General features: G+C 62.6%; 1 protein-coding gene across 6 annotated transcripts in view; it reads right to left on the reverse strand.

The window, feature by feature from the left end:
• SPEG (striated muscle enriched protein kinase) overlaps positions 1 to 24,477 on the reverse strand; it is a 56,908-nt gene that overhangs the window by 20,001 nt on the left and 12,430 nt on the right. For 3 of the 6 annotated variants that reach the window (XM_045851875.1, XM_045851887.1, XM_045851881.1), the window contains 15 exons: positions 22,647 to 23,950; positions 20,663 to 20,806; positions 20,184 to 20,366; positions 10,956 to 11,131; positions 10,641 to 10,729; positions 9,560 to 9,735; positions 6,872 to 7,132; positions 5,632 to 5,790; positions 5,338 to 5,527; positions 5,024 to 5,247; positions 2,160 to 2,279; positions 1,815 to 1,919; positions 1,001 to 1,207; positions 479 to 602; positions 186 to 361 (listed from right to left, as the gene is read on the reverse strand). In XM_045851875.1, the coding sequence (XP_045707831.1) occupies positions 186 to 361; positions 479 to 602; positions 1,001 to 1,207; positions 1,815 to 1,919; positions 2,160 to 2,279; positions 5,024 to 5,247; positions 5,338 to 5,527; positions 5,632 to 5,790; positions 6,872 to 7,132; positions 9,560 to 9,735; positions 10,641 to 10,729; positions 10,956 to 11,131; positions 20,184 to 20,366; positions 20,663 to 20,806; positions 22,647 to 23,950 (3,638 nt within the window). Of the gene's footprint in view, positions 1 to 185; positions 362 to 478; positions 603 to 1,000; positions 1,223 to 1,814; positions 1,920 to 2,159; positions 2,280 to 5,023; positions 5,248 to 5,337; positions 5,528 to 5,631; positions 5,791 to 6,871; positions 7,133 to 7,437; positions 8,234 to 9,559; positions 9,736 to 10,640; positions 10,730 to 10,955; positions 11,132 to 12,006; positions 12,195 to 20,183; positions 20,367 to 20,662; positions 20,807 to 22,646; positions 23,951 to 24,477 lie in introns of those variants that run through there. The other 3 variants (XM_045851878.1, XM_045851882.1, XM_045851885.1) reach the window with 3 other exon arrangements.

Here is a 24,477-nt window from a genome sequence, read left to right on the forward strand (position 1 = left end):
TCTTAGTACTACTACTATTGCTATTAGTAGTAGTAATCCCAGTACTATTACGGCCACAGATGGAAGGCCTGAGAGAGAAGACCCAGGCCTGGCAGGTGGGTGTGTGCACCTGAGGCTGGGCAGGGAGGTCTGTGGGCCTCTGTGGGGGGGGGTGCGGGGTGGGAAGGGGGCCCGCTATCACCTACCCGCCAGCTCCAGCGTGACCGAGCAGGCCTGTGTGCCGTGGCGGTTGCGGGCAGTGCAGGTGAGAGGCCCCAAGTCCCGGCGGCTCACCCGGCAGATCCGGAGACCGTACTGGTCATCGTCCGGCTGGCTCAACTCATACACACCGGCCCGAGCCTCCAGGAGGGCCCCTCGGCAGCTAAGGAGCACGGGACAGGGAGGTCACCCAGGACCCAGCCACAGGGAGGCCAGGCTAGGATGGCTGAACCGGGCTGCCCCTGTGGGAGTGGGGTATGCCAGGCAGGGAGGGCCCCACCTCCTCCAGACGACCTGGGCCTCCACGTGGTTGAAGGTGACGGTGACACTGGCAGGCTGTCCCTCCACCACATACACGACGTCCGGCTTGTCCAGCACAGCAGGCGCCTCCTCCAGGGGTGGGCCTGGGGGGAACAGAGCACAGGCTCTATGCTGGGGTGACACCCAATCCTTCATGCCCACTGCTCCTTGAACCCTCCCAGCTGCCCTGTGAACTCCACACGTACGGACGGTGAAGCTGGAACTCAGAGAGGTTCAGCCATGTGTGAGGGGCACACAGCCCCGGAGCCGGGGGACTGGGACTGCCCTCCCAGCGTGTCTGGCTCCAGAGCCTCAGCCCCGCCCACTGCGAGTGCTGCTTTCAGGAGCCAGAGGGAAGCACCTTGATGGTCAAGGTCGCATCCAGCCACACTGTTCCTGCCGAAGCTCTACTGTCCAGACCAGCCCGTGAGCCTCCACCATGGGGGCCCAGTTCCCCAGCCCAGCAGCCCCCACCCGGCTCCCTCAGAGCAGCCGGGCTCACCTCGCTCCAGCAGCTGCACAGGCTCAGAGGGGGGTGACGGCTTGCTGCTGCTCTTGACGGTGGCACTGAGGACCCGGAAAACGTGCTGGGCTCCCTTACGCAGCCCTGTGGCTGACCACCCAGGCTTCCGCAGGCCTGTGGCCAGCACTGTCCACTGGTCTGAGCCCAGCACCTGGTGCTGCACAGTGTAGGTCAAGGCGTCCGGGTCTGATGGGGAGGCAGCTGCTAGAGGTGGGCATTGCTGGTGCGTCCCCCCCCACCCACCCACACTCATTTCCTCACAACCCAGGAACTCTTCATTTGTCTGTTCTGAGGACCTGCCTCAGTTTCCCTTGTTGCTCCTACTTGCTCCCCATCTACTCTTGCCCAACCCCTGGCCTAGCCAGGCTCAGAGCCAGCGAAGTGCCAGGCCTGGGGTCCAGGTACAGGCATGGAGGGGGCTTGTCTTATATCCCAACCCCTTGTTGCTATCTGAGGTGGGGACACTGAGGCACGGAGCAGGGAGACGTCATGGACGGGGAAGAAGAGCACGCTCCCTGGAGCACGGCCCAAGTACCCAAACCCTCCGAGAAGGAGAAAGGAGCATGGTGACCCTCTCTGTCCTCTCCCCTGACCCAGGGTCAGGGCTCCCTCCACCCTGGAGGGGACACAGTCAAGGCTGCTCTCGGCCACGGTCCCAACACTCCATCCACTCCCCACCCCATGTGCTTCCCGGGGCCTTGCCCTCCCCTCCTGCCCCCCTGGCACCCCTGCCTGAGCCTGCCCTGTCCATGCCCCGATCCCCATCACGCAGCCCTGCGTGACCCCGACCCACCGATGGCCATGTCCAGACTCCTGGGGGGGTTCCACGTGAGTGTGATCATCCTCCCAGTCACGGCGACCACCTGTGGGGCACCATCTGGGGGGCCTGGAACCACATCTGAAAGCCACAGGTCAAGCATCTCCTGGGTCCTTTAGGTCCCAATGGCTCCGTAGGGTCACCAAGCCTCAGGGAAGTGAGCTGGGGGCCAGGGGCACAGCCACAGGGACAGGGGCAAAGCCAGATGGCTCCCCAGGGGTCCAAAGGAAGGGAGTTGGTGCAAAGGCCTTTCACCCAGCCCCCCGGGTAGGCCGGAGGCCAGGCTATGCACACAGCTGGCCAGGAAGGTGCCTGCCATACCTGTGACATAGAGGTGGGCATAGCAGGCAGCTTTGCCCAGCTTGTTGGCAATGACACTCTTGTAGACGCCGGCGTGCTGAGGTCCCACAGCAGGGAACACCAATCGATGGACATCCCTGTCTGGGGGTGGGGGTGGGAAGGACAGTGGCACCGGGCCTGAGCTAGGAGGATACGCTGAGGGGTGGGCCCATGTCACCCCAGACCTGGCCCTTCACCCCACCCACTCAGGGAGGAGGTGAGGGGGGAAGGACAGGCAGACAGGCAAGAAGTGTGTCCTCCATGCGGCAAACCCCAGGTCCAGACTGCCAGGTCCACACCTGCAGCCCTGGCCCCTCTCACCTGTCCCCTCTCACCTGTCCCCTCTCCCCTGTCCCCTCTCCCCTGTCCCTTGCACCTCAGGCCCTGCAACTTCTGCCCTTCCTCCCACACCATTCACCCGCATTGACTACCCCTCTTCTTCGCACCTCTGGTGGGGGGGTCACACCTCTGTGTCAAAGATCCTAAGGACCCTCCCATTGTTGGCACAGACCCATGCGAGTCCTCCACTAGTGCCTCTCAACCTTATTATTTTTAGAGACAGGGGAAGGGAGGGAGACGGAGAGGCAGAGAAACATCTATGTGCGAGAGAGAAACACCTATTGGCTGCTTCTCACACTGGTAACCTGGCCTGCAACCCAGGCATGTGCCCTGACCGGGAATCGAACCAGCGACGTTTCAATTTGCAGGCTGGGACTCAATCCACTGAGCTACACCAGCCAGGGCTCAACCTAGAAATTTTAAAGGCACCTACTGCATATGGAGAGCAGCCGAAGCCCTTGAACTAAACTGCCATCCGGCCATGTCTCCTGCTAGCCCTCCACCATCTGACCCCGACAAGCCAGCAGGACGGACCCTGAACAATCCATGGGAGTTCCATCTTCAGGTCTATGCTCACAAAATTCCTCCCTTCTGGAACATCCTTCTCTTATTAAGGCCTTCTTCTCCTTCAAGACACAGTTCAAGTAAGCCCCAGCCCAGGAAGCTTCCTGTGCTATATCCGGGGGGCCCCACACTGCACCCCCATCCTTGATCCCCCCAGGACCCCCAGCAGAGCCCACTGCCTTGCACACAGTATGTGCCAAATATATTATACATTCCAGTAAGAATTTTCTGCTATGCCAGCTACTTGACGTGTATTGTTTTCCCATAATACTTTCAACAACCCTGCAAAGCTATCCTCACGCACCAATGAGGTCAGAGACATTCATGGGCTTGTCCAAGGTCACACAGCTAATAAAGTGGTGGAGCGATGGCTTGAACTCGGTCCCTGCGAATCCGAAGCTCCTTCTCTACCATGCTCCCAGAACGATGATAAGGGAGCCACCCCCATCGGGGACAGGAAGGGGGCAAGGCCTACTTGACCCTCCTTCATGTAAGGGCCGCCCCCAAACACCCCTCCCTTCCCTTGGTGCTTATCTCTGCACAGAACGGTCACCCATTCATTTATCTCTCCTGACACTATTTATAAAAGCGGTGAAACCAAGGCCTGCCACTGACCCCGCACACACACGGAGGAGACGCAGGCTCAGATCCCGAGTCAGACACCCCCGGGGCCTCCAGCAGACAGAGGGAGGGAGCCTGCGGGGCCGAGCGGGCTGAGCTGCGGTGGCAGGGGACTGGGGGGAAGGGCAGGAGCCACCGTGGAGGCACTGGAGACGGGGCCCGGGTGACAGGGGGCATCCCGGTTAGCAAGCGGGACCCAGTGTCACACGGTCCTCGCCCTCTGTCAGCCTCAGTGTCCCCATCTCCTGTAAACAGGAGTGATGGCCCCTGCCTCCAGGCCCCTGGTAGACAGTGAGGCCGGGCAGGGCAGGGCTTTAGCCCTCCGAGCCTGGCAGACAGGGAAGCACTTAACAAAGGTGAGCTTGGCCACGCTGCAGCTGTAAGGGGAGGTCACCGTGCAGCACAGGGGGGCGCGGTCTGACAGGGGCAGGTGGGCCTTTCCCTGGGAGACTCAGAGTCCTTCAACCCTGGGGCTGAGTCCCGGCCTGTGCAGCTCAGCGGATTGAGCGCGGACTGTGAACCAAAGGGTCCCCGGTTCAATCCACCGTCAGGGTGCATGCTGGGTTGTGGCCCAGGTCCCCAGGCCAGGTCCCCAGGGCAGGGTGTGTTAGAGGCAACCACACACTGTTATTTCTCTCCTTCTCTTCCCCCCTCTCTAAAAATGAATAAATAAAATCTTAAACGCACACACACACAACTGGAGCTGAGATCCTCCCATGAGAAGTACCCCAGGCAGAGAGGGACACGGCCCCAAACACCTTCCTCCGTGTTCCTCCAGTTCCTTCTTTACCTGCTGCTCAGTACGGTCCAGCACCCTTTCGGTGCCAGACACCGCCCACACGGGCCTTTTCCCTGCACTCTCTCTGCCGTCCCGACGAGGGCCAGGATGGCAGCGGCAGCAGCAGCAGTGACCGTGAGACTGAGCAGGTACTGACTGCCCGCCTGCTGCTCGCCGGGCCCACTCCAGGTGCCTCGCACGTACTCCCGGATTCAATGCTCACGACGAGCCCATTACAGATGAGGAGGCTGAGGCACAGAGGGTCTATCACTCGGCCGCGGGCAGTAGCGGGATGTACTACCTGTCCTGTAAGTTCTAACAGAGCCACTGAGGCCCAGAACAGTGATCCAGCAGATGGTGCTGCATGGGCTCAAGGAAGGAGGCAGGGACCTCACGGCCCCTCTGGGCTCCTCTCCCCAAGGTACCCCACAGCTGAGCAGGCTAAGAAAGGAAAGCCCAAGGCTGAGGAAAGGGGCGGGGCACTGCAAGCAAAGTGGGCGGTGGAGGGGACACACACTCCCAGGGTCCCTTCCCGGACACATACACTGCATCATGCGCCGGTCATCACTGCTCTGGATACGGTGGCCGTTGTGGAACCAGCTGATGGTGGGGTAGGGCAGGCCAGTCACCTGGCACTCCAGCATGGCCTCCTTGGCCAGTCCCACCTCTAGGTCCTGTAGGGGCCTCAGGAAGTCGGGCATGGACAGCCGCTCCAGCTCACCCTGCTCCGGCTCCTCGGGGATGGACGGCATCTTCTCCAGCTTCGAGCTGTAAAAACCACACGGCTGCCCAGAGGCCCAGAGCGCTGCCTCCTATTGCAGAGGCGGCCCCAGCAGCACCGGAGGCCCCCGGATGTACCTGGGGCCAGTGGCGGCTGTCCGTGGCTCCTCCACGTAGAGCTGGGCTGAGCAGTGGGCCTGGCCATGGACATTGGTGGCGCTGACCGCATAGAGCCCCTCGTCCTCGGTGCCCACGTGGGCAATGTGCAGGGAGTGCAGACCCCCGTCCTGCCGCAGGCGCAAGTTCTCGCTCTCCTCCACGGGGCGGCCTGGGGGGAGGGAGTTGGAAATGCACAGCAGGCTCAGGGAGGGGTCTTGCCCTCTCGCCCTTGGGGGTCCCCCAACGCAACATCTGCAGGGTGGAGGGCCATACCAAAATGAGTCCAGGTCACGGAAGGGGGCGGGGTGCCGCTGATCTTGCAGTCGAAGCGGGCTGCGCGGCCTTCCAGCACCTCCACGTCCTCCAGCAGCCGCGTGAACAGGGGAGCCCGGGAGGGCCGCACAGTCAGCCGGGCGCTGCAGGTCAGCTCATCTGGGGGAGGGGTCGGCACTGGGGCAAGAAAGGCCTCGGAACCCCAGCCACCCCGACCCACAGGTGCTGCCCTCACGCTGGGTGGGAAGGGGGCGGGGTCAGGAGCTGGAGCTCGGGCAGAGCCCAGCAAGCTCCCTGGGCATGGGGCCGGAGCGAGGCAGTGAGCACGATCCAAAGACCAGGCCTTCTCGGTGGGCTGCAAGTCGGCCAGGGTGGCAGCAGGCTGCCATGGTGGCTGGGGATACGATGGGTGTCCAGGGCCCTGGCCTGGCCCTCCCCCTCCTGTGCTCACCCTGCCCACCCAGGATGACGCTCAGCTCAGCAACAGAAGGAGCCCAGAAGCCAAGCCCCTTTCCTCCTCTATATCCCTTTCCCTTCCCCTTGGAATTCTCCTCCGCACCTGGGTGCTGCCCGCACTCCCTCCCACCCACCCCAGGCCCAGAGCATACACCCCTCTGCCCCATTCCCGCTGCCCCACAGTCTTCCTGGGGAAGGTGCAGCCCCTAACGCTGACCAGGGTCTTCCCTGCCTCCAGAGTCCCTCCAGGGTCACCTCAGGTGCTCATTACCACAGCCTGGTGAGGCATTGTCTCTGCTCTTCCAGTGAGGATGGGCACCAGGTCAGAGATGGCATTAATAATCATAACGGCTGACATTTATTAGGTGGCACCCTTCGCCAGGTGCTGTGCTTTGTTCTCTGCAGTCATTATCTCATTAATCCTGCTGATCCCCTAGCTAGACATTATCATGATCCTTTTTTACAGATGAATAGTCTAAGCTCGGAGAGGTGGAGCGACTCGTCCACAGTCGTGCGGCCGGTATGCGGCAGGGTGAGAACGGGAGCCCACGTCCAGGTGTGTCTGCCGTACCTCAGCAGAGGGGCTCCCACGGGGGGTCCTTTGTGCCAGGTGCTGCTCCAAGTGCTGGCGTCACCGAGGCAAGTGCACTGCACCACTGCCCACCCACCACTCGCCCCAGGAGACGGAGCCCACCTTACTCTGCACCTGGCCCCTTCATGCCCAGCCCCCTCCCTCCAGCTCGCAGGCGCCCGAGGAAGCCCCAGGGCCCAAGCGGGCAGTTACCTTTGGCCGTGCTGAGCTTGCAGGTGTAGACGCCGCTGTCGTCCTCGTGCACAGAGGTGAGCAGCAGCTTGCACTTCCGGCCATCGAAATGCATCTTGCATTTGAGCAGTGCGGGCTGCAGCAGGCGGCCGCGGCACAGCCAGTCCACCTCCACGTCGGCAGGACCGGCCACCAGGCACTCAAACAGCGCCATTTCCCCGGCCCCCACATCCACGTCCTGCAGGGGGGCCAGCACGGCCAGGGACCGGCTCTCGGGGTGTGCTGGGGGGCGCGGCCGTGGGGGGCACACACGGAGCAGAGACACACACAGGGCGAGGGAGACACACACGCACAGAGAGACAGACACAGAGAGAAAGATGCATTTTGTTCCTTTGGAGACGGAGGGAAAGCCCGCCCGCCCGGCCGACCAGGGCAGCAAGGAGGTCCCGGGCCTGGCCCCAGGATGGCCACCCCAGCTGGGCCGGAGAGAGGGGGCTCAAGGGAAGCCGAAGGAGTCAAGGACGGGGCCACCGAGGGCCACGGAGGGATCGAGACGGCGGCGGGGGAAAAAAAAAACAGCACACAGGCTGGGTACAAACTGGACTTTATTTGAACTAAGAAACAGGTATCTCTGAATATCTCCACACCCTCTACAGTAGGTCCCTTCTCCTGCGCCGAGTCTGGCTAACCCTCTCCTGCCCAGACAGAGCCTCTCGGACCCAGACGGTGAAGAGAGAGCCCCAGATGGCCCTGCCCCTGCCCGCAGCCAGGACCTGGCCAGGCCTCCTGATCAGCGCAGGGCTGGGGGCCTCTGGCTTTTGGTCTCTCGTGAAACGAAGCATTGTGCCGCGTGAACCCCGTTTCTGGAATGGTCAGTGCTCCGCCCCGACTTCCAGGGGCCCCTGGCCAGCAGTCCCCGCCCCTCGGGGCCCCTCCATCTTGTGGGCGCTGTGCCCAGTCTCTCCCCCTCTGCCTGACCCCACGCCAGCTCGGAGGCACCCTTCCCTGACTGTCACAGACACACAGACAGACGAACGGACGGACAGACAGGGCCTGCAGCGGTGGCAGCACATGCGCTCTCTGGGTGCTCCCCTGCGGGGGGGAGACTGGGAGGGGGTGCTGATACTCCTCATGGGCACCCCTTCCTGGCACTCAGTCCATGTGGGGGCTCCCGGCCTGCCCAGCCATGTGTCCACTTGGGGGGAGGGGTCCACAGGGGCCCACGGCTATCCCAGGACGCTGCACGGGGGAGGGGGGGTGGGGGCTGGAACAGGGTCCAGGCAGGAGGCAGTGAAACACAGCGAGGTCCGAGAGGTGCCTGAGACAGGGGTGCGGCTCGGAGGGCAGCGGGGGGAGCGCAGGCGGCCCCCTGAGCTCACTCGCCTGTGTACAGACAAAAACCTCAGTCAGCAAGCGGCAGGTTAGTGCGGCACACGCACACACGGGCACGCACGCGGCCTGGCTAGCCCCTCCCCCGCCCCGCGGACAGCCGCCTCTCAAACTGCCGGGTGGCACTGCTCGTTTGGCTCCCCACAGAGCGACCCTGGGGTGCGGGGCGGGCAGCCAGCCAGAGGCCGGGTCTCTGGGTTTTCTGGGCAGGCAGAGGCCTGGGCACCCGGTGGGGCGGGGGGAAGGCATTCATTCGCAGGTGTCAGGAGCACCCCAAAAACCTGAGAGACGTGGGGAGGAATCCCAAGGAGAGAGAAGCACCAAAACACGGGTTAACACGGAGAAGCAGGGCAGAACCAGACCCTGGAGGGGAAGGAGCAGGCCGGGGAGTAGGGGCCGGGCTGTGGGGATGAGGGTCGGGTGGGTGTGGACGCACTCAGAGACTGAGGAGGAGGCAGCAGCCTTGGGAGCAGGAGGCTCAGGGCTGGGGCCGGGGGACCGAGGCTGGCGAGGCCCAGCGCAGGCGGTCACGACTGCTAGGGGCCAGGCTCCAGCGGGGGTCTGGGGGAATCCTGGGAGCTCCCAGAGCGGGCCTCTGCCAGCAAGGGTGGGAAGGTGGCGGAGGAGGGGTCCCCAGCCCTGAACTGCCCACGGGGAAGGAGGAGGCGAAAGGAGGAGTAAGCAGCCAGTCCCGGGAAGGAAAAGCACCAGCCCCCCGGGGCAGCCTGGCTAGGGCCTGCCTTCTGGATGCCCGAAAGGTCCCCTGCCCCGATCCCTGGCTCTGGGACCCAGCCCTCTCTGCACACTGCACAGCTCTGCTCACCCTGGCACCCCTGGGGTCCCCGAGATGCTCCATCACCCCAAGGGCCCCTCCGAACGGGTCCAACTATCAGACACTCCCCACCGCCACTCCCAACCACAAGAGAGTCTGCACAGCGATGAGATGGGGGCCCAGGGGCAGTGGGAGAGAGGGGCGTGGGTGTGAGGCGGGGGCCTGGGAAGGGCAGGGCGACAAAGGCTCAGGGGAGTGCAGCGAGAGGGTGGCCGGTGCGGGAAGCAGGTCTCCGGCTGGCGGCTGGCGTCAGGGGCAGGCGTGACTGCGTGTGGGGGAGGGCAGCACTGCGTAGTGAGCCGAGCACTGAGCAATCTGCCGTGTGGCCTGGGCAAGTCACTTCCCCTCTCTGGACCTCAGCTGACTCAGCTACCACGTAAGCAGCTAAACCTGGGGATCTCTGAGGCCCTCGCCCCATGAAGCCGGCAGCTGGGCAGGAACGAGGCCGGGCCGGGTTGGGGGGTTCACGGAGAGCGGGAGGCACTCACCTCGCACCTCCAGGCGGGCCTCGCACTGCCGCGCGCCGTACTCGTTCACGGCTTTGCAGGTGTAGAAGCCGGCGTCGCCCCGCTCCGCGGCCAGGATCCGCAGGCGGCACAGCCCGCCCTCTGCCTCCTCCGCGAAGCGCCGCTGGTCCGGGCGCACGGGCTGGCGGTTTCTCAGCCTGGCAGAGGGGCGAGCACTCAGCCCCGGGGCCCAGGGTCCTTCCCTGCATGTCCAGGGGACGTGGGGGACAGACCAACCCACGTAGGCCGCTCCTCCTCCCTGCAAGTCACGTGTCCCCTCCCCAGGTCCGTCCCGCTGCCCACGGGCACCCCTGAACTACAGGCGAGGGTTTCACTCTGACCCTGTCATCCCGCCTTCACCGGGAACTTCCAGACCACGGCCGCCCACCGGGGTCTCCCCGCTCTAGGAACCCGACTGCGCTTAGAGCAGGGCCGTGTGGCTCGGCTCGTGACGGCTCTGAAGTTTCCTCGTGTTTCATTTTTATTTACTTAGAATGAACGGCAGCTTTCCCACTTTCTAAAAGGGACGTGGAATAACTTACAATGTGAAGAAATCACACTGGGGACGAGACAATCAATTACAAATGGAAACCAGACCAATCCAATAAAAAGACCCAAGCAAACCAATAGAAGTCCCAGGGCCACCCCCCACGATGGCAGAGGAGGCCCGCATTCGACTCCGGGCTCTGGCAGCTCAGAGGCAAATGCTCCCATCTGGGCCGGGCCCAGGGCTGGGCGCAGGGCAGGCCTCGAAGCTCAGCCTGCCGTCGAGGGGTGGGGGTGGGGGGCAGCCTTCTCAGCGGCGAGGTGGCTCCGGGCTATTCACCCCAAGGGGACAGACAGGAGACCATTCGTTCCCTGACCCCTCCCTCAAGGAGGAACCCCAAGCAGAGGCAGGGGCAGGTTGCGGGGAGTGACACCACTGCACTGGGATGTGCCCACCCCCCGGCAGATCATGGGGAGGTTGCAAAGGGCCCGCTCCCCTCCACCCAGAGCCCGGTCTCACAGGACCCGGGCTGGAGTCAGGGCAGCTGGCAGGCGGTGGTTAGGGGCTGCTACTCACCAGGAGACGACTGGCTTGGGCTCCCCCTGCACTCGAATGCTCATCGTGACGTCTTGGCCTTCTCTTACTGACTGGTCCATGAGGGAGACCTGAAGGGGACCCCAGAGTATCAGGGCTCTGCTTTAGCTCCTGGGGGTGGGGGGTCTGGGGCAGAGGCCTCTCCCACCCCAGGCTGGCTGAGGCTGGCTCTGGGTACACAGGGTTAACGGGGCCGAGCTCCAGGCGGTACTGGAGCCCGGTGTGGCCCTGAAAACAAGAGGCCGCACGGAAGAATGGAGGTAGCCAGGGGGCTGAGGCTGGGCTCAGGGGTCTGACCTTGAAGGTGGGGGGCGCCTTGGAGCCAGTGTCTGAGGAGCGGCGGTTCTGGCTGGGACTCAGCTTCATGGTGGGGCTCCGGGGCCAGGTCTCCCCAGGCTCCGGGAACTCCTCTGGGGGACTCAGGTACTCCTCGTCAGAGGTGATGGGGCTGCTGAAAGGGGATGTGGACCCACCTGCAACAGAGACGGAGGGCAGACAGGGCACTCAGAGAGACGCCAGAAGGGGAAGGGGGCAGGGGGACTGAGGGAGCTGAACGGATGGGCCCGAGGGTCAAGGACCTGAGAAGGTCTGAAACGCGGCGTCCAAGAGGTGAGACGGTCCCTGCACTTCCCTTCCCCTCGCTTGCTCTGTGACCTTGCCGGTGTTTCTGTCCCCAACTCTCCCAACACTGAGCCTGCCAGTCCTCCTGAGTTGGGGGAACCACAGAGAGGGGCCCAGGACTCAGGCAGCAGAGGGGCCACTCCTGGGCCTCGTGGGACACTTGGAATCCCACTGGGGCCTGAACCCACATTCCTGGCACAGAATCACAGGCTCCTAATGCAGGCGGTTCACATCTCAGGACCCCCGATGCCAGGACCCCTGTCTCTTGGGTGAGCTGGGTCTGGTGCAGAGGAACACACACCTCAGACGAGCCCCATCCTGACCTCAGTGCCAGGGCCAATGAGCTAACACTGTCCAGCCTGCCCTTCCCCCTCTCCCTTCTCAGCTTCCTGCCCCAGATACCCCAGGGCACCTGTTGGCTCCAGCCCTGAAGCATGGACCCCAAAACTCTTGGGGGATGGGAAAGCAGAGTTGGAGTCATCCACAGAGAAAGGCAGCTCAGCCTGGGGAAGAGGAGGGGGCACCAGCGTGTCTTTGGGGGAGGGGTGTCCCCAGGGCCCTGACGCCCTCCCCTGCAACTGGCCAGTGGCCCAGCCTCACTGAGCTGGCTCCTAGCCGACTGCCAAATACAGACATGAATCTGCCACAGCCCCCTGGCCCCTCCTCCCAGTTCCCCCACCCCAAGCCCCTGTGGTCCAGCCCCCCACAGTGTTGCACCCCAACTCACCGCGAGACTCTGCACACGAACCCCAGCCCGTGCCTGTCCCGAAGGCTCGGCCCTGGCACCGGGCCCTTCTGCTGCCTGCCCACTACCCACCCCACCAGGCTCCCTAGGGAGCGAAGAGCACGGCCTGCCCAGCCCCACTCACTGGCTGACCCTGCTGAGGCACCGCAGGAGGTCCTGGGGGAGGGGAGGGAGCCCACAGAGGGGAAGGAGGCGGCGGGGGCTGGCCTGGAGGGGACAGGCCTGGTGGCAGGCAGGCAGCTGGCTGAGGAGGTGGTGCTTGCTGAGACCACAAGCAGCCTGGGCCTGGAGTGGAGGGGGAGGAGCGGGGAGGGACGGAGGCAGCCGGGCTGTATTTAGCCACCCTGCTCATTCCCAAGCAGCAGCTCTGCCTTTTCTCTCCTTACAGCTTCTGGACCCTGACAAGCACAAAGCCCCCTCAGCAGCGCCTCAATTCAAAGCGTCAGGGCCTCGGTCCCCAGGAAAAAATGGGGGTGGCGCTGCACTGCGGCATCCGAGCCACTTGCCCTGATCCATTCGTCTCCGTGTGTCCACCAGAGGAGGCAAGAAAGGCAAATAGCCTCTCTGATGCCCCTTGCTCTGACCGAACCACCAAGACCCCCAACGTACAGAGCCAGGCCACACACCCCGTTGCCACCGGTGCTGAGAATCGGGGACCAGCCAGGACCTTCAGCCTGCTTCTCAGAGACAGCCCCTCTACCTGTGCAGGCCCAGAACCCCACCCCTGCCTTGCATGCAGCAGCTACCGCACGCCCTGGGCCTGAGCCCAACGCTGCTCCTGCTGGCACCACCCGCTGGCAGTTGTGCTTCACCCCGTAAGGGGCCGACAGTCAGGAGGCGGGGGCTGCCCCCCCCTCCCGTGACTCCTCACAACCAGCACCCATCTGCACTGGGCTGAGGAAGGGGCTTGGACACAGAGCAGGAGCAGAGGAGCTGTTGAGAAGTCACATGTCCTCCCTCCTCCTGTCACCCCTGCCCAGGGCCACATTCCCAAGCTATGACCTGTGTTTCCTATCAACGCCAGTGAAGAAAGAGGGGGGAGCACCATTCAGGCTGGCTGTCCTGAGGTGGGGGTGGGGAAGGAAGTCAGAATGGCGACTTGGTGAGCATCTGCTCGGGGATTGCCCCTAGCTGATGCTGAGATCACAGCCGTGACTCCTGGTGGCGGGCACCCCCCCCAACCCCCGTAGATCCTGGTGACTTCCTGAGCCACCTCCAGGTTGGACAGCGCTGACTCCTGGCCCAGGGAGGGACAGCAAAGATTAAAGCAGATGGGCAAAGTTTGCGGGGATCCCCAGAGACCCCTGGTGGTGGCTACGGGAATAGCACCCTGGGAGCATCCTGTAGCCAAGCTAAGCAGTCCTTCGAGCCCCTCAGAAAGGGGGCTGTGAGAGCAGCCCAGGTAGGAAGGAGGCTCTGGCTACAGAGGGGGCAGAACTAGGCCTCTCTGAAACAAGGCTATGGCCCCCACCCTTACATACCCCCCAAAACTGCGGACAAGGAGGCTGACAGGGAGCTCTGTCTCCAGGTCCCAAATCCTCTCAGGTTCCACACCGGGCTCTAGTGCCACCCCACTTTTCATGGGACCCCCCCTTGTAGTGGGTCCCTACATCCTAACCCCAGTCCACCCACAAGGCCAGGCCTCACTACGGGAAACACAGTTACACTAGCCAGGGAGGGGGGAGCAGGTATCCCCCCAACCTGAGATGTACGTACACCCACCACGCAGGTGCTGCCCTCACGCAGCCACCACCGCAGACCACGCTGGCTCTGCGCAGGCGCCTGGCCTTCCACACGGCTCCCGGGTCGGACTCACTGGGTGAAAGTGCTGGCAGTGCGAGCCCCTACGTGGAGGAGCCCCCTCCCCAGACCAGCACCCCCTGAGGTGCTCCTGCGACAGACACAGTCACAGCCACCTGCATGAAAGGTGTTACAAAAGGCTCTCTCCATCAGGGCTTCTCAGGAAGGCCCTTGGACCACCCACATCAGGACCACCTGAGAGCCTGTTTAAACTATAACTTCCTGGGCCTTATGCTGACCTAAAAAGTTAGATTTTCAGAAATGGGGGGGGGGGGGAATCAGGAAACTGCATTTGCAAAAGCATCCAGTTGGTTCTTATATGTGAAAGATTAGGGACCTATATGACCCCCCCCTCCTAAAGGGCAGGGGAAGAGGTAGCCACCCAGCTCAGCTCAGGACTCTGAACCTGGGAGGTCTGCCCCCACACCCCACATGCTTCCAACTCTGCCACCTGCCTCCCACCTGCACAAGATCCCTAACTCTATGCCAGTGATCCTCAAATTCACCATTCACCAGAACCACCCAGAGGGCAGACACAGGTTGCTGGGACCCGCCCGGAGCCCCTGATTCAGCAGGTCTGGGCTGCGCCCGATAATGTGCATCTCTAACGCGTTCTCAAGGTGACGCCGATGCTCCATGGCCTCCTCGGTGTCCCCACCTCCACTCTCAGGCAGAGCCTTGCTGCCCTTTGCAGATGTGTGTCTCACCCAGCCTCTGCGTGTTACCCAAGCTGCTCCAGGGGCTTGGAAAGTCATGGAAACCTCTACCGCCGCCCCCCCCCCCGCCACTGCCAGCTCACACACAGCCCCACACTGTCCAGGGGGGCCTCCAGGTATGGCCGCAAGGGCTAAGAGTAGCCAAAGCATGGCCATAACCTCAGGAGCCTTCTGGCTGATAGGGATGACAGCTACACATACGCACGACTATAACAGCAAGCAGGAATACGGCGGCAAGAGAGAGGCAGTAAGGCCACAGGAGCGCAGGGAGGAGAACATTCCTTTTGGCTTGGGGAAGAAGGGGAGACGGAAGGAAGGGGTGGTGTTAAAATTAAGAGTTTAGTTTAAGCAGACAAAAGCGACCCTGGAAGAGGAAACCACATGAGCGAATGTTCAAGGGCAGAAAGCATGTGCAGAGAACTGTAGCTCAACCCTTCCAGCTACAGAAGTAGGCAAAGAAGAAAGAGAGGGGACGGGACACGGTCAGGGCAGGTCCCTCCCGCTGCCTCAGCTGCCTGCAGCCGCCCTCAGGTCCTCCTCGGGTCCAGACGGAGGAGGCCAGCTTCTGCCGTGCGGCCTTCGCTCTGAGGGCTCGGGGAGCTCCTCTGGGTGTCTGAGGAAGGGCGTCACGTGCTGCAGGTTAACAGCCCGGTACTCAGCCTGGCCATGCGCAGCTGCCCGTCCACCCACACTGTCTCCGCGGGCTCCTCCACAGGCGGCGGCATTCAATGCCTGCGGCGGTCGCCTCACCGTGGAAACGAGGCACAAGGAGAAGAGTGGTGCTGAGAATGTTTCCGTTTGGGCTTTAAAAATGGACAAGGGAAGCCCTGGCTGGCGTGGCTCAGTGGATTGAGCGTGGGCTGCGAACCAAAGTGTCGCAGGTTCGATTCCCAGTCAGGGTACATGCCTGGGTTGCAGGCCATGACCCCCAGCAACCGCACATTGATGTTTCTCTCTCTCTCTCTCTCCCTCCCTTCCCTCTCTAAAAATAAATAAATAAAATCTTAAAAAAAAAGGACAAAGGAGCAGACGGCCCTTCATGCACATGGTCAGCCTGACTGAAGCACGCAAGTGGTTAATTCCTTACAGGGGATTATTTGGGATTGCTCCCTGTCAGAGGAAGCACTGGCACCCACAGAAAATCAGGGCTCCACTCCTCTGACAGGCGTGAGCAATGGCCCCCAACCCTCAGGCAGTAGCCCCGGGGGAACACCTGCTGGGAGGCAGACCTGTTTCTGGGGGACAGGAGTGGGGGGGGAGGGCTGAGTCTAGTAGCGAGACCACCTGTTTTTCTAGATGCTGCCCAAACCCCACCAAGGAGGGACGACAGGGCCGTGCGGCGTTCCAAGACCCCCTCCACAGGCAGCCGCGGGCCTCACAGGCGAGAGCCTGCCGGGGCCAGGAGGAGCCCGGGGCAGGTAGCAGAGCTGTGATTCCTCCCTTCCCTTTTACATTCCTGACCTCCCCCAACGACTTCCTTTCTGTTGTGACAGTGCCATCATACAGACGGGACCAAAACGAGCCTTGACGAGCCCTAGCCCCTGACCCACGTGTCCTTAGCTAAATCCTCAGCCCCACAGGGCGTCACGCATTTTACCGGGAACGCAGCCCAGGAGCTACAACGATCCCTGCTGCACAGAGGACAACACAGTGGTGGCCAGATGAAGTGAGGCGGCCAAGGTCTCTACTGGGAAATGCTAGAACCTGGAGCTCAAAGACATGAAACCTGTGCTTGGGGGGAGGACTGAAGGCAGCAGGGTGGCACAGGGAGCCACCCACGGCTCCCTCGCTCCTGACCACAGAGCCCTGGGTGGGTGAGCCGACTGTGTGCGCGCCGGGCGTGCAGGGAAGCAAAGCAGGACCACAGCCATGGTGCGGGGGGAGGGGGGCAGAGGTCAAGTGAGGACGGAAAGAAAACCCCAGGTCTGACCCACCCGCAGGAGGCAGCGCAGTCTCGGCCTCCACCCCTGCCCTAACGAGCTCATGCGCACAGTTCCACCTGAACCCTGACCCTCCCTCTTCAGAGCAGAGAAAGGGGGACAGCGTGGTGCAGGGGCTGGGAGTGTAGACTTGGGAGGTCCAGGGACAGGGCTCCGAATCATCACTCGGCTTCCCCCTGGCCCTCAGCTCCTACTACAGCTGAGTTTATTTCAATGTATATTAAATAGCCCTGGAGTCTGTTCAAATGTGCATTAATTGAAATAGAATGAAATGAAAAAGTCAGCTCTTTAGCTGCGCTAGCCACATTTCAAGTGCTTGACAGCCACATGTGGCTAGTGGCTGCCACACTGGACCGTACACATACACAATATTTCTATCATCACAGAGAGTTCTGTCGGTCAGTGCTACTCCAGGACACTTTGCTAAAGCCTTCCAGGTCTCAGTTTCCTGATCTGTAGGATGGGCACAATCCCAGGACCTACCTTACAGGGTGGATTAAATGCGAGAACCCAGTCAGCACAGGCCCCAGGGCATACGAGGCACTCCAGAAATGCTAACCGGCCCTGGCATGTCCGCCCGCCATGACGCTAGGTCTGTCTGCTCCCCAGGGGGGCATCTCAGCCCCCCCGGTGCTTATAGCGTTCCTGGGCAGATCAGAAGCGCTAATAAGTAAAGGTGCTGGCCTTGTGCTAGCTCTGTGTCCCTTCACACTCCATGTTTCCATCTTCTGGTCCATAAATCGGGAATGTCACCACCTGTCATGACCCTCTGAGAGATACACAGCTGACCCTGAACAGCTGGGGTTTGAACTGCAATGGATTTTTTCCAATTGATCCAAGCAGTTCGAACCCGCGTTGTCTGAGGGTCAACTGGCGGTTGGGCACCCGCCTGCGTGTAGGGCCAACTAAGCTAAACCTGGACTTTCTACTGCCACAACGGCGGTAGTGACCCTGACCCCCGAGTCGTTCAAGGGTCCCCTGTCCGTGGTGTGTGAGGTAGGTCAAGGAAGGGGAGAGATGTGAAGGGGACGGGAAGGAGTGCATGGTGCTCTCCGAACACAGGGCCCTGCTCCGAGAGGTGGCACCCCGTTGGTACTCAATAAAGGCCTGCGTGGTGGCCGTGGGCAGCTGCGGAATGCTTGGCTTCAGTTAAGCGCACTTCTCACACCCTCCAACCCCCTGCCCCAACAATCACACACCCTTTGGGAGCTCAGCTGTGGTCTCGGTGGTCACTCGGTGGGGCGAGGCAGGCAGGGAGGGGTCCAGGGCTGGGTGGGGCCGTCAGAGCTGGTAAGGACAGACCATCCCCGCCGCCCTCCCCCCGAACTATAGCACCAGGGTAACTACGTGCTCTAGTTACTGATTCCCTGTTCGAGTGGCTCCCAACCAGGAACTGAGATTTCTGGGCCCTCAAAAGCAGGTCCTGTGTGCGCCCCAAGAGGGCACTGGGTAGCCAGTCCTGGTTACCAATGGGGTCGATGAGGAGCCAGAAAAGGGAGTGGTTTCACAAGGCCTCTTCGCACAAGACACTACACACTTCCTCCCTCAACCGGGTCCTATCCCACCCAGAGCTGCACCGCCTAACACCCTTCCCTCGCCCCACCCCCTCACCCCCTACTGACTCCAGGCCTGGGACCCTGGCTTTTGCCAAATGTCTTTGCCACCCATCGGTTCCACCCACGCTTGCTGCTCCTCAGTCCACTGGCCTCCACCCAGCAGCTCTGGACCAGACAGAGCCTTGTAGGGTAAGAAAGTCTGCTTCCTCCACAAGAGCTGAGTCTGGACCCACGTGCCTGCCCCTCAGGCCCTGGAGCCCTGGACCAGCCTCACTTTCGGGAGCTGCTCTCTGGGTGCAAAGCCCGGCTCCCCCAGAGTGGAGGCAGCACAGAGATGCTATGGCAGGCTGGGAAACAGGAGGGGGCTGGGGTGCGGGCCTGGCCAGGGCGGGGAGGCGATCCCAAGGCACGAACAGCCTGAAGAAAGGGAAGGAGAGGAAAAGACAGCTTCCCGGAGCCTCGTGGAAACCTGAGCTCCTGCGCACACCAGTGCCACTTAATAATGCTAACAACTAACATTTGTCTACAGCTTTACAGTTCATAAAGCTTGTTCACACATTTGCTTTCTTTGCTGCGAACAGTATAATTATCTCTGGTTTACAAATGAGGAAACCGAAATGCAGGGAGGTTTAGCGGGCAAAGACAGAACTCCCAGTCAAGCGCTGACAGCCGCCTTGCCCCAAGCCACCTTCCCAACCTTAAAAGGCTCCCACATGGCCCCAAGCCAGTGCTGGGGCACCCCCCCCCACCTCAACTCCTTGCCAAATCTCAGTCCAAGCCAGGTAATGACCGGAGACCTGGAGCTGAACCTGGGCCCCCCGAGTGGTGCCGGGAGCTGAGTCAGAAGCCAGATCCCAGAGGTGAAGGAAGGAGGGAGGGAGGGCAGCGGGAGGAACAGGTCTGATTCATCGAGGGTGGGGGGAGGAGAGAGCCTAGAGCCTGGGCTCCCGGCGGGGGCGGGTCTGTAAGCTAAGACCTACCCTCCTGCAAAGCCAGACAAGTAAAAACAAAAGGATCTAAAGCCAAGACCCGGACTCAGGTCAGACACCAGTCAGAACTCCCTGGCCGGGAAGGTGCTCAGGCCCTGGGACCACAGCAGGACAGGCTCTGTTGTCTTGTCACCTGCAGGCAGGGCTGGGCGAAAGGAAGGGCCAGGACAGCGTCTGCCCTTCCCACTCCTGGCGTGCCCCGCCCCTCCCACTGCTGGTCCGAGCCCCAGCCTCCTTCGGGGCCCTGGTGCCTCCCAGCCCAACACCCCACCACACTGACCAGCCGTCTGGCTGTCTGGCTGTCTGGCTGTCCTCGGTACGGGACTCATCTGCCCTGCACTTTCCTCCCACCTCAGCCCTCTGACCCAGGGTCATCACTAGCGGGAATCTCCTCCGGGGTTGGACCTGCATCTTTTCCTTGCATGCCCCTTCCCCGGTCTCCTCTTCCCCCACCCCCACGGCCTAGGGTCAGCACACGGTCAGGCCCAGAGACCTGAATGAGTGGAACTGGCCATGTACGTGGACACCGGTCCAGTCCTACCCTGAACCTGAAAGAAACTGGGCTTAAACCCAAAGGAAGTCGTCCAACCCCCAGAGAGGACTTGCACAAAAATAGAAAACACGGCGGCCTCAGCCACCACCAGCTCTCACGAAGTGGTCTCAGTGGCCCCCTCTTTGGAACTCTGGGTTCCTCAGAAGGAGCAGGGGAGGGAGGGGAGCACTTAAAAGCTTCTCTTTTAAGGGGGGCACGGGGACTGTTCTAGAGAATAAAAAACATCCTCGGGAGGTTCCTGATGGCTTCTAAGCCCTTTGAGCTGGGAGAGTCTTTTTCTCAGAGGCTCACAGATAATTTGCTTTCCCCACAGGACCCTGTTCGGGAAAATGCCCCGAACGGACGGCATTGACATGATGTCTGAAGACAAATTTCAGTGACTTCAGGACTTGGCCGCCCTGGTGTATGCCTTAGGAATCTGGCCTTTGCCCTGAAGCCAAGGCCATTTAAAATGCTTCCGCCACAGCAGCGGCCAGGACAGGACAGGACAGGCTGTGCACACGGGCTGCAAGTCGAGCTCCGGCTGGGAGCGGGAAGGGAGGCTGGCCCCACAGGGAAGGGTCCCTGCGCGCCCCGCCCGGCCCTGGGGCCCGCAGCCTGCCTACCGGGTCTCACGGCCAGCGTGGCCGCACAGCTGGCCTGGCCCAGCTCGTTGGTAGCGGTCGCCGTGTAGTTCCCGGCATCGGCTGTCCGCGCCTCCCGGAGCAGCAGGGTGTGCCGCTCGCCCTCGGCCCGGACGAGGAGGTGGCCATCACTGCGCAGTGGGGACCCATCCTTCTGCCAGGACACTGTGGGAAAGCAGCAGGGTGACCGCGTGGCCATGGCCCACAGGGGCCCGCTGGGACAGATCTCCCCCCACCCCACACAGAAACCAAACCACTCCTCTCCCCACCCTGGGGAATTCGGAGGACTCCCCTCCCTCACAGGAGCCCAGGCCTGCCCGCCCCGCTCTCAGGGAATTCTGGGAAAGCTCTGACACACGCACAGGAGTCAGGCCAGCCCCGGGCAGTGGAGGATCTCCCCTCTCCCCCCCCACCCCTCCCTGTCTCGACCTTCATAGCCAGGCCCCAACCCTGGAGCTCACCTTGGGGAGGGGGGTTGGCGGTGATGATACACTTGAGCAGCACGTCCCCGCCTGGGGCCACCACCGCGTCCTGCAGGGGGATCTCAAACACGGGGGCTTCCAGGGGCTCCTCTCCAGCAGACACGTACGAGTCATCCGAAGACTCTGCCAGAGACACAGCAGGCAGGGTAAAGGGACATGGTCCCTACGGGGGGGGGGGGGGACTCCGGGGGAGAGTGTGTGATGGCAGCCCCAAATCTTGGACATCCAAGCCCAGAAAGAGGGGCTTCTAGAAGGTGGGGGGTGGGGAGCAAAAGGTCTTGCTCCTGAATGTGCTGAGACAGGGCAGAAAGGAAGACAGAAGGGGGGTTCTCAAGCGGGACAGGGCAGCTGAGACCCCACGTCAGTTTGGCTGCTCTTCAGCCTCAGCCGCAGCGTTGTTTCTGGAGGAAGGCAGGCGCTGCGCTGGGTCTTTACACCACCCAGCAGGCGGGGATGGTAGGCCAGGCCCGTGCGAGGCATGGTGGGGGCACAAGAGGGGACAGGCTTCCACACAGAAGACAAGCTGAGAGCAACCTGAGACGTAAACAATGACAGTGGAATCACAGGGCAGCGCGTGGTCTAGTGTCACGCTAGTGACGCCGCCGATTCACAAGAGGGAGTGGCAGGTGGGGCCGCCAGCCAGCCCCTGTGAGGTCTCATGGAAATCAGCTTGGATTTGGTCCATTCATCAGACAAGAATGCTGCCCCGACTGCAAACTAAGCTCTGTTTGGCACCAGGGATACAACAGGAAATAAGGTGTGGTCCCTGCTTACAGGACACTTGACCACACAAAGAGACCCCTCTGGGTATCTCCAACTCCGGCCGTCTGCACGCTAGATAACGCGCAGTGCCAAACGAGCAGTGAGAATCTCAGTCATGCTGTCTTCCAGCCGCGTGAACTTCGGCAAACGAGATAACCTCTCTGCACCTCAGTTTCGTTATCTGTGAGATGGAGCTGATAAACAATACCCAGTATCTTGCAAAGGGAGCTCACAGATTCAGTTAAAATAACAGCCCTAAGTGCCCAGCTAACACAATGCCTCGGACAGGGCTGTGAGTATGCAACGATGGTGGCTGGTAGAATGTAGAGCAGGGCCTTGAGGCTATAACACTTACACGAAAAATAAAGTAATTCTGCTGAAAAAAAAATGCAGGGTAGTAAGTGCAATGAAAAAGGCATGCACAGGGTCTCCGGAGAGCAGCCAGTAGGGGCCTCTGGCCTGAGGGAGCAGCAAGGGGTGGGAGCGAGAGACGGATGGCTTCCTCTGCCTCTGGCCAGGAGTGGGGCCCAAGCTGGTGCTCAGGACAAGCAGAGTTAAAGGCAGGGGCAGTCCAGCTGTGCCCAGTACCCACAGGAAGACTGGGAGACCACACACAGGCTGGCCTGGGACCGCGGTCAGCTCAGCAATGCAGGGGCTTGAGGATGGGAGCGAGGTGGCTAGAAAGGAAGGCTGGGTCGGATCTTAGGGGCCACAGATGGGTCAGGGGAGGGTACCAGGATGGCGAGGGCAGAAATGAGAGTTGGCTGGTCCGAAGCTTGCCTGTAACAGGGACCTAACACATTATTTAGTGAGGTAGGCTTCCATCTCTTCCCCCACTGAGGGGCTCCTTTGATTTCCACCAGTGCCTTCCATCACCATTAGGTACCTGGCCCAGCAAACCAGCAGGCCGCTGGACCCATGGTGGTGGTGGCGGGGTGGGGGTGGGGGTTGCCTACATCAGACGTCTGGGCTCCAGGTTTCTGCTCACTCCCGGGCTCCACCCCACCTCCCTAAAACACACACACACACACTCTGCCTCACCAGCAGGCAGGTTTTAGCACATCACCCTTCACTCAGCTTGAGCTTGGGTCCATGCTTTCCCTGGGAAACCACACCCTTGCAACTGCCTAGCAGCCTGGCGCTCCCCAAAAGCCCTCCCACCCAGGTCCCAGCACCTTCCTGGTGCTTGTGGAGGCCTTACCGAGCTCAGGCGAGGTGGGCCGGGCCCTACGACCTCTGCCCTGGCTACGAGTCCCTCGGCGGTCCCAGGGCCCCCAGGGACCATCCTCCTCCGGCCCTCTGCGCAGCCTCTTCTCCGCCTCAGGCCCCGCCCGGTTCTTCTCCAAGATCTGGGGCACAGCAGCGCCCTCCGGGCCCGGCGTGGCCCAAGGCAGGAAGCGCACGGCTTGAGCCGGGGGCTCCCTCTTCCGACCCGGTGGGGCTTTCGTCCTGGCTTCGGGGGTATCGGCTGGGGCGGCGGGCGGCACGGGGCTCCGGCTCTCCTGGATGGTTCTGCCCCGGGTTAGTGGGAACTGGTCCCGGCGCCTAACCTCCTGCTGCGGGCCTTCCCCCAGCTCTGTCCTGCCTGTCGGCCCGCGGCTCCGGGGCCTCCCCGGCTCGTCCCCGGGCCTCCCCGCGGCGCTTGAAGGGGTCGGCTGGGTGGCGGCGGGGCTCACTGCCCGTGAGGTCTTGGGGGTGGAGGGCTGGGAGAAAAGCGGGGGCTCGCCGGGCTCTCGAGGGGACGGGGCGCGCTGCAGCGTGGCGAGCAGGGACTCGTGCGAGCGCACCAGCTCCTCCCGTGACGTGGAGCGGCGGATGCGGCCCAGCTCTTGCGCGAAGCGCAGCTCCAGTTCGGAGGCCGGGCTGCGCTGCCGCGTGCGCTCGTCCAGCGAGGCAGCCTTCTGCTGGAACAGGCGGCGCCGTTCGGCCACGCTGCCCGATGGCGCCCGCAGCTCCTCTTGAGAGGCCCCGGGCGAGCCCCACGCGGCGCCATCCTGGGACTTGGGCTGCTCCAGCGAGCGGGCCTTGCGCAGGGGCACCCAGGGCCGCAGGGGCGCTGGCGGCGAATCGCTGCGCTCCAGGCTGCGCCGTCGCTCCTCGAAGAACTGCAGCTTGTCCAGGATTCGGGACCCGGCGCGCACCAGCCGCGGCGAGCGGCCCAGCGCCGACAGGCGGCCCGACGCCTCGCTCAGAGGTGTCTGGGGCCGAGACTCGGCGGTGCCCGCTGGCGAGGGCCCCGACGACTTGGCCTTCTTCCCTCGCTTCTCTTCGGCGGTGGTGTCTTCGGGCAGCGCCGGCTCCTTAGTGCGCCGGCGGGGCGGCGTGGGGGTAGCCGGGGGCTGGGCGCTGGGTCCCGGTGGGGGCCGCTTACCCACCCGAGGGGACGGTGGGGGCAGCAGCGCGGATTTGGAGGGAGGCGGTAGGGCGGGGCGACGCGGGGCTTCGCTGGCCGGCGGAGGCTGAAGGTCGGGCTCCTCCCTGTGCAATCCGCTTTGAGGGACGCTGCTGCGGAACGGAGACGAAGAAGGGCAGAGAATTCAGGGGGCCACCTCTCCTAGACCCTCAGCTCGTGACAGGAGTTGGCAGTGGGGCATGCTAGGAAGGCTTGGGGGTGACATGGGCCAGACCTCCGCCCCCTCCCCCCAAAGAGGAAGCCGCAGCCAGAGCAGGTGCTGTGCTGGGGAGAGGCGGCGGCTCTGGCACCAGAAGACTGGTCTAGGAACTGGGTCCAGGTACAGACTCAGCCCCAGGGGCTCTGACCAGCCCCCTCTCCCCAGCCCCGGAAGCTGGGAAACAGCAGAAACAAAACGGAGCGGTGGGAGAGAAAAGAATGAGGCTTCGGACCCAACGGATGAGGTGGTGATGGCGGGCAGAAGGGCAGGGTGGGGGAGGGGCCCCCTCAGGAATGCAGCCTCCCACTCATTCCTGCCCCCAGCGGCCGCCCGGGCCCTGCCCCCTGCCCGTCCTCCGCAGGACGTGACCCCCTTCACAGCAGAAGGGCGGGCACAAACCTGAGCCTTCCCTCCAGAGCA

The sequence above is a fragment of the Phyllostomus hastatus genome, unplaced genomic scaffold (genome assembly GCF_019186645.2).
Source record: "Phyllostomus hastatus isolate PE091 unplaced genomic scaffold, TTU_PhHast_1.1 phas_contig_137, whole genome shotgun sequence".
Lineage (NCBI taxonomy): Eukaryota > Metazoa > Chordata > Mammalia > Chiroptera > Phyllostomidae > Phyllostomus > Phyllostomus hastatus.